Genomic DNA, 9141 nt, shown 5'->3' with positions numbered 1-9141 from the left:
TCATCCCAGAAGTGAACACTGTACCCCCATTAGGAGGTACTTCTCATTCTCGCCCACCCCCCACCTCCCCCTTTTGGCAAGCATTTATCTGTTTTCTGTCTCTATGAATTAGCCAATTCTGTACATTTTATATAAATAGAATCATACAATACATGACCTTATAGTCTAGCTTCTTTCACCTAGCATACTGTTTTCAAGGTCATCCACATGGTAGCATATATCATATGGTTGAATTCTATTCCATTGCAGGTATACACCACCTTTTGTTTATCCATTCATCCACTTATGGACATTGGATTGTTGCCACCCTTTGAATATTGTGAATAGAGTTACTATGATATTGGTGTGCAAGTTTCTGTTTGAATAACTATTTCAGTTCTTTGGGTCCATATGTAGGAGTGGAATTGCTGAGTGATATGTTAATTATATCTCCAACATTTAGGAATCACCAAACTATTTTTCCAAATGGCTGCACCATTGTACATATACTCCCTACCCCAAGCAATGTGCAAGGGTGCCAACCTTCACATCCTCAGCAAAATGTGTTACTTCCATTTTGTTTTGCTTTTATTAAAGCTTTTCTAGAGTGTCAGGTGACATCTCATTAAGTTTTTGATTTGCATTTCCCTAATGACTAGTGATATTTAATATTTTTTTCATGTGATTATTGAACATTTGTGTATTTTTTTTTTCTGAGAAATGTCTGTTCAAGTCCTTTGCCTATTTTTTAATTGCATTATTTGGCTTTTTGTTGTTTTGTTTTAAGTGTTTTTTATATATTTGCTAGTGGCCCCTTATGAGACATGTGATTTGCTAATATGTTTTTCCATCCTATAGATTCTTTTCACTTTCTTCATAGTGTATTTACTTTAATAAATAGGTGCATTAAATTTTGATAAAGCCCATTTTATTTAGTTTTTTCTTTTCTTGTTTGTACATTTTATGTCATATCTAAGTACTGATTGCCAAATCCCAGGTCATGAAGATTTACTCCAGTGTTTTCTACTAACTTCTATTTTTATTGTATTTTTAATGTTTTTATTGATATTTTAGAGGGAGAGGAAGGGAGAGGAATAGAGAGAGAGAAACATCAATGAGAGAAAAACATCATTGATTGGCTGCCCTCTGCACACACACCACAGGGGATTGAGCCCACAACCCAGGCATGTGCCCTGACTGGGAATCAAGCCAGGGGGCTTCTTGATTCCTGGGTCAAACCGCTGAGCTACATGGGCCAGGCCTAACTGTTTTATTTTTAGCTCTTAAATGTAGGTCTTTGACGCCTTTTTACCTGATTTTTGTGTATTTTGTGAGGTATGGGTCCATCTTCCATTTTTTGCTTGTGCATAGACTATTCTTTCCCTCATTGAAGGGGATTGCTGAAAATTAGTTGACATAAATAAATGGGTTTATTTCTAGACTCTCAATTTCATTTTGTTGGTTTATATGTCTACTCATATGGCAGCACCATACTGCTCTGATTACTGTATAAGTTTTGAAATTAGGAAGTGTGAGTCCTCCAACTTTGTTTTTCATTTTCAACAGTGTTTGGGTATTGGGGCCTCTTGCAATACCATATAAATTTTAGGATGAGCTTTTCCATTTTTGCAAAAAGAAATGCTGTTGGCATATTGTTAGTATTGCATTGAATCTGTAGATCACTTTTGAGAATATTGCCATGTTTAAAATATTGTCTTCCAATTCATATGCACAGGATACTTTTCAACTTATTTAGGGTTTTTAAATTTCTTTAGCCATATTTTATAGTTTTCAGTGGACAAGTCTTGAGCCTTTTTTGATAAAGTTATTCCTGATATTTTGTTGAATATTTTTGCATCTATGTTCATAAGAGTTAATGATCTATAGTTTTGTTTTCTTTTGATGTCTTTTTCTGGTTTTGTTTTTAGAGTAACTGTGGCCTCATAAAATTACTTAGTGTTCCTTTTCATTGTATTTTTTAGGAGTTTACAAGAATTTGTGTTAATTCTTCCTTAAATGGTTAGTTGAATTCGGGTCTCCACTTTCCATTTTGGAAAGTTGTGGTTTTTTTTAAAATATATTTTATTGATTTCAGACAGGAAGGGAGAGGAGAGAGAGAAATATTAATGTTGAGAGAGAATCATTGATAGGCTGCCTCCTGCATGTTCCCTACTGAGGATCTAGCAACCTGGGCATGTGCCCTTGACTGAAATAGAACCCAGGACCCTTAGTCCGCAGGCCGATGCTCTATCCACTGAACCAAACCAGCTAGGGCCATTTTAGAAAGTTTTAATTATGAATTCAATCTCCTTACTTGTGACAGGTTTGTTCAGACTCTAGTTCTTCAGGTACTTTTATAGTTCATGGCTTTGTACGAATTTATTTCATTCAGGTTATATAATTTGTTGTTGAATAATTGCTCATAATTGCTCTTATAATCCTTTGTAAATTCACATGATTGCTGTGCCAAAATTTGTGCACAGATAGGGTCCCTAGGGGGCCGGCAACCAGTGCCAATCAGGGCCTTCCCGCTGCTGGCCAGGGCCTCTCTCCCCCTGCTGCCAGCAGCTGGCCGGGGCCTTCCTTCATTTGGCACCACCCCCTGGTGATCAGTGCACATCATAGCAAGTGATAGGTCTCCCAGTCAAATTCCCACGGGGACAATTTGCATATTAGGCATATATATATATATATATATATATATATATATATCCTATCTAATAAAAGAGAAACATGGTAATTAGCCGTACAGCCGCTACCCTTCCCATTGGCTAATCAGGGCGATATGCAAATTAACTGCCAGCCAAGATGGCGGCCGGCAGCCATGCACTGAAGCAAACAGGGAGGCTTGCTTGCTCCAGTGATTGCGGACTCCAACATTCCCCGCCTGACTTGCCGGCCTCTCAGCTGCAACTCTAAGCAACTATGTTGCAAATATAGAAGCTAAACAAAACCCCAGAAACCTGCTTTAGTCAGCCAGGCTTCAGCCAGCCAGACCGCAACATTGTATCAAATACAGAAGGTAAACAAAGGCCAGAAACCTTCTTTCAGCAGCTGAGGCCTCAGAGCTAAAGCTGGCCCAGAATAAAAAAGAAAAAAAGAAAAAAGGGAGCAGTTGGGAGCTTCAGTCACCTGCCAGCCTGAAAACGGCCCTCAGCCCCTCAGCCAGACTGGCCAGGCACCCCAGTGGGGACCCCCACCCTGATCCAGCACACCCTTCAGGGCAAACCAGCCAGCCCCCACACGTGCACCAGGCCTCTATTCTATATAGTAAAAGGGTAATATGCCTCCCGGCACCGGGATCAGGGGTGCAGCGAGGCCTCCTGGTACCAGGATCAGCGTGACAGGAGGCAGAGCCAAAACCCCCTGATCGCCCTGGGGCTCTGTGTGTGACAGGGGGCGGGGCCACAGCCTGCCTATCCGCCCTGCTCTGTTCGTGACAGGGGAAGGTGCCCAACCCCCTGATCAGCCCTGCTCTATGCCTGATAGGGGGGAGCTCCCCAACCCCCTGATCGCCCTGCGGCTCTGTGTGTGACAGGGTGCAGTTCCCTAACCCCCTGATCGACCCTGCTCTGTGTGTGACAGGGTAGAGCCATAACCTCCCCATTGGCCCTGCCCTGAGTGTGACAGTGGCAGCGCCCCAACCCCCGATCAGCCCTGCTCTGTGGGTGATAGAGGGCAGCACCCCAACCCCCTGATCCGCCCTCCTCTGTGTGTGACAGGGGGCGATGCCCCAACTCCCCTATCGGCCCTACTCTGTGAGTTATGGGGGAGCTCCTCAACCCCCTGATGGGCCCTGCTCTGTGCGTGACAGGGGGGAGCTCCCCAATGCCCTGATCGGCCCTGCTCTGTGTGTGACAGGGTACGGAGCCCCAACCCCCCTGATGGGCCCTGCTCTGTGCATGACAGGGGGCAGTGCTCCAACCCCCTGGTCCGCCCTGCTCTGTGTGTGACAGGGGGTGGTGCCCCAACTCCCCTATTGGCCCTACTCTGTGAGTGACAGGGGGGAACTCCTCAACCCCCTTATCGGCCCTGCTCTGTGTGTGACAGAGTACGGAGTCCCAACCCCCCTGATGGACCCTGCTCTGTGCATGACAGGGGGGCAACGCCCCAACCCCCTGATCGACCCTGCTCTGTGAGTGACAGGGCTTGGCGCCGCAACCTCCCTATCGACCCTGCCTTGAGTGTGACAGGGGGCGGTGCCCCAACCCCCCAATCAGCTGTACCCTGAGCGTGACTAAGGGTGGCATCGCAACCTCCCAATCTGCCCTGCTCTGTGCATGACAGGGGGCGGCGCCCCAACTCCCCAATCGGCCCTGCTCTGAGCCCGACCAGGGCTGCACCTAGGGATTGGGCCTGCCCTCTGCCACCCGGGAGCAGGCCTAAGCAGCAGGTCATTATCTCCTGAGGGGTCCCAGACTGTGAGAGGGCACAGGATGGGCTGAGGGACCCCCTATCCCCCTTGAGTGCACAAATTTTTGTTCACCGGGCCTCTAGATATATATATATATATATATATATATATATATATATATATATATATATATATATATGTATATGTGTATATGCATTATTTGGTAGACATGTAACAATATTATAGATAAAATTTGGTATATAATGTAACATCATCATAATAAAAGGCTAATATGGAAATGGTCATCACACCGTCACGTTATCACGCCGTAAGGCCAATCAGCAGGAACCTGAGGCTGCGTGTTACTAGGCCGGGGTTGGGGACATGAGGCCATGCCCCCCCGCCCCCACACTGGGGTTGGGAGACCTCAGGCCAAGCTCCCTGAGGCAGCACCCCCCCACCCTGGGGCCAGAGTCAGGGGACCTGAGGCCGTGCCCCCCTGAGGCCATGATCCATGCCCTGGCTCCGGGAAGGGGCACCTGAGGCCCTGCCCCCCATCCGAGTGCCAGGACATGAGGCTACATCCCCTGCCGGGTGGGGCTTGACAGAGGTGGGGCCGAACGGACACTTCTATTATAGAGAAAGGGTAAATAGCAATATTAAAATATTTCCTCTAATTCCCTTTTAATGTGCATGAATTTCATGCACTGGGACACTAGTAATATATATAAAAGATGTCTATACATACAAATGGTATTATAGCAACAACTGTTGGCACAGTTACTAATCTAACTTCCTTATGTAACTCCCACAACTCATAGAACTGTCCCTGGAGGTGAAGAAGCAAGGAGATAAGAATGTCACCCTGAGTGTTAATCAGGCAAAGATGCTGGTGAACTGGGATGTGGTGCAGGACTCAGGTGACTCAGGTAATGACTGATATGGAGAGAAGTTCAATGAGGCTTCAAGTGGAACAAGACACCCACGGATGTGACAAACAGAATTAAATATTAAAGGGAAGTATGGGCTGTAGTGGGTCAAAAGAGAGAAGGAAGGGGGCCTTTGGGTCACCCCAAGATGTCAACCTTGTCCTTGTCCTGTAGGCCCTGCTGCAGTGGGCCTTTTCTCCTCTCCAGGGATGGGCAAGTTGCTGGTTGAGGCCCCCCTGGTCCTGGAAACTGAGGAACAGTCAGTTCTGAATGAGACACGCAAGGGCCTGCAGCAGGAAGTCTCCCCTGTCCTGCTCTCAGATGTCATATCCGTCTTTGTGAGCAATAAGGACACTCAGAACCTCAGCTCCCCAGTCACCTTTGTCTTCAAGCATGTGAGTGCTGGTGAAATGGGGCTGAGGGGGTGGAAGAGGCCTGAGTCCTGGACACAGTCTTGGGGCTCAGGGGCTTTCCCATGGGTGCATCATGTCCCCAGGAAAGCCCATCACAAGCAGGATTTGGTCAGAATTTCTGAGCACCTAATCACCAGCTCACACCTTGCCGTGTTCCTATAGTCATTGACCCCGGGGCCAATGCAGAAGGTGTTCTGTGTCTTCTGGGAGCCTGGCCAGAATGGAAGTGGTCATTGGTCCACCAAAGGCTGCTGGATAGTGGGCACCAGAGACATCAGCACCACCTGCCAATGCAGCCACCTCAGCAGCTTTGCTGTCCTCATGGCCCACTATGATGTGCAGGTGAGAGCCTTGAGAAAGGACTTTGTTTAGTATCTATTACTATGTAATAAATTCCCATGCATGTTGCACCTTAAAAACATAATTTATTTTTCTGAAATTTATGTGGGTCAACAAATAAACATGGTGCACCTGGGTTGTCTGGTCAGGGTCTTACACAAGCCTCTCATCTGAGGATTTCTGTCCTCTTCTGAGCTCCCTGGTTGCTGGCAGAATTCGGTTTCCTATGGTTGTAGGACTGAGGTTTTACACTCTTGTTAGCTGGCAGCAGGGGTCACATTCTTATGTGGCCCTCTCTCAGGCCCTCTCACAATGTGTCTATGCTCTTTTCTGGAGACCAGCAGCAGAAGCTCCCTCACATCGAGATATTCTCCAGCCCTGGCCAGTGTTCTCAGTGGTTAGAGCATCAGCCCATGCACTGAAGGGTTGCAGATTCAATTCCAGTATGTTGTTTAATCTCCACATATTTGTGGGTTTCTTTACTTCCTTTTTACAGTTGAGATATATATATATATATTTTATTGACTTCAGAGAGGAAGGAAAAGGGAGAGAGATATAAAAATTCAATGATAAGAGAGAGAATCATGGATTGGCTGTCTCCTATGTGCCCCTCACTGGGAATCAAGCCTGCAACCCAGGCATGTGTCCTGACTGGGAATCCAACCCTGACCTCCTGGTTCATAGGTCGATGCTCGACCACGGAGGCACGCAGGTCCAGCTTTGCAGTTGTCTTCTAATTTTAAGGCATTGTGGTCGAAGAATATGCTTGGTATAATTCAATCTTCTTAAATTTCTTAATGCTAGTTTTGTGACCCAACATATGATCTGTCCTTGAGAATGTTCCATGTGCACTGTAGAAGAATGTATAATCTGATGTCCTGGGATGAAAGGTTCTGTAAATGTCAACTATGTTGATTTGATCTAGTGTTTCATTTAAGACTGATATTTCTTTTTTTTAAAATATATTTTATTATTTTTTTTAACAGAGAGGAAGGGAGAGGGATAGAGAGTTAGGAACATCGATGAGAGAGAAACATCGATCAGCTGCCTCCTGCACACCTCCTACTGGGGATGTGCCCGCAACCAAGGTACATGCCCTTGACCGGAATCGAACCTGGGACCTTTCAGTCCGCAGGCCGACGCTCTATCCACTGAGCCAAACCGGTTAAGGCTGATATTTCTTTATTGATTTTGTGTTTGGTTGATCTGTCTAGAGCTGTCAATGGAGTATTAAAGTCCTCAACTATGATTGTGTTGATCTGTTTCTCCCTTTAATTCTGTGATTAGTTGTTATTATTCTGTGATTATTTCGGTGCTCTTTGATTGGGTGCATATATACAGTGGGGCCTTGACTTACGAGGTTAATTCGTTCTGAGACCGAGCTCATTAAGGAGCTCCTTAAGGAGCTCATTAACTCAAATTACTCTGTCAACTTAAAGCAAAAAATTGGTGGAGAGACAGCTGGTATCTCAAAAAACTCGTTAGTCGGGACACTCGTAAGTCAAGGCCCCACTGTATTAAGAAGTGTTATGTTTTCTTGATGTAGTGTACCCTTTATCATTTTAAAGTGGCTATCTTTGTATCTTGTTATCTTTGTTATTTTAAAATCTATTTTTTCAGATATAAGTATGGCTTCACCTGCTTTTTTTTGGATTTGCTTGGAGAATCATTTCCCACCCATTTTCTTTGAATCTACCTTTGTCTTTGCGGGTTAGGTGTGTCTCTTGCAGCATTTGGTTGGCTTTTGTTTTTTGATTCACTCTGCCACTCTGTGCCTCTTTATAGGTGAATTCAGACCATTTACATTTAGAGTAATTATTTATGTATAAGGATTTTCTATAGCCATTTTGTCTTTTATTTTCTGGTGGCTCTGTGCCTCCATTGGTGCTTTTCCTTTGTGTTTCTGTCTGTTGTTTTTGTTTGGTGATATTCCATACTTCTTCTCTCTGTTTCTTCTTTTTTTTAAGCTATGTGTCCTGGTTTGGGGATTTTTGTGTGTGGTTACCATTAGGTTTATAAAAAATAAATTTGCTTATATATAGTAGCCTTTTTTCTTTTGAGTGCATCTGATCTTCATTGTCCTTTGCCAGTTCAGTCCTTCACCCTCTCCCCTTTATGGTTTTGTTGTCACAAATTATCCCTGTTTAAGCTGTAAGTTTTTGGTGATCTCACTCATAGAGTTGTGACCTTTGATCTTTGTTTCAGGGAGAATAACCTTCTTGAATATTTCCTGCAATGGAGGTTTTCTGGTGAAAAAAAAAACAAAACAAAAACCCTTATCTTCTGTATGTCTGAGAACATCTTATTTCTTCTTCACATTGAAAAGATATTTTTGCTGGACATATTATTTGTGGCTGATAATTTCTCTCTTTCAGATGTTTGAGTATTTGGTTCCACTCTCTTCTGGCTTGTAGAGTTTCTGTTGAGAAGTCAGATGAAATTCTGATGTGTTTTCCTTTGTAGGTCACTGACTACTTTGAGAATTTTTTCTTTGACATTAACTCTTGACACTTCAATTCCAAGTGCCTCTTTGGATTGAGATAACTAGGAATTTTGTTTGCTTTTTTGATTCAAAGATTTAGTTTGTTCTTTAGGTTTGGAAAGTTCTTATCCACTATTTGTTTGATAGACTCTCCATTCCATGCTCCCTCTCCTCCTACTCCAATTCCTATAATTAGAACCTATAATTCTAATATTGCTTTTTCTGATAGAGTCAGATAGTTCTCATAGAGCTCTTTTATTTTTATTTTTATTTATTCTCAAGTCTCTCTCTTCTCCCCCTGCACCATTTCTAGATTCCTATCTTCAATATCATTAATTCTTTCCTCCATCTGTTTGGCTCTGTTTTCTATGCTCAATAGTTTACTCTTAATCTCCTTAATTGCATGCTTCATTTCTAGGATTTCTGATTGGTTCTTTTTTAAAGTTTCGGTCTGTTTGGTAAAGTACTCATTTTGTTCATTGATTTGTTTTCTGAGTGCATTGAGTTGCCTGTCTGTATTTTCTCACATCTCATTGAGTACAGTCAGAACTGCAATCTTGAAATCTCTGTCATTTATATCACATTAGAGGTCCAGTGCACAAAATTTGTGCGGGGGTACAGTCCCTAGGCCTGGCCTATGATCAG

The 9141-nt window shown here is 43.9% G+C and overlaps 1 protein-coding gene across 1 annotated transcript in view; it reads left to right on the top strand.

Annotated features, from left to right (window-relative positions):
- Positions 1-9141, top strand: part of LOC102432193 (adhesion G protein-coupled receptor E2-like) — a 35420-nt gene that overhangs the window by 3505 nt on the left and 22774 nt on the right. Inside the window, exons 2-4 of the mRNA XM_023747489.1 lie at positions 5155-5262; positions 5437-5657; positions 5838-6017. Of these exons, the coding sequence (XP_023603257.1) occupies positions 5155-5262; positions 5437-5657; positions 5838-6017 (509 nt within the window). The remainder of the gene's footprint in view (positions 1-5154; positions 5263-5436; positions 5658-5837; positions 6018-9141) is intronic.

The sequence above is a fragment of the Myotis lucifugus genome, unplaced genomic scaffold (genome assembly GCF_000147115.1).
Source record: "Myotis lucifugus unplaced genomic scaffold, Myoluc2.0 scaffold_892, whole genome shotgun sequence".
NCBI classification, from domain to species: Eukaryota; Metazoa; Chordata; class Mammalia; order Chiroptera; family Vespertilionidae; genus Myotis; species Myotis lucifugus.
Note: the sequence above shows the minus strand (reverse complement) of the source record. Positions and strands in the feature narration are given on the sequence as shown.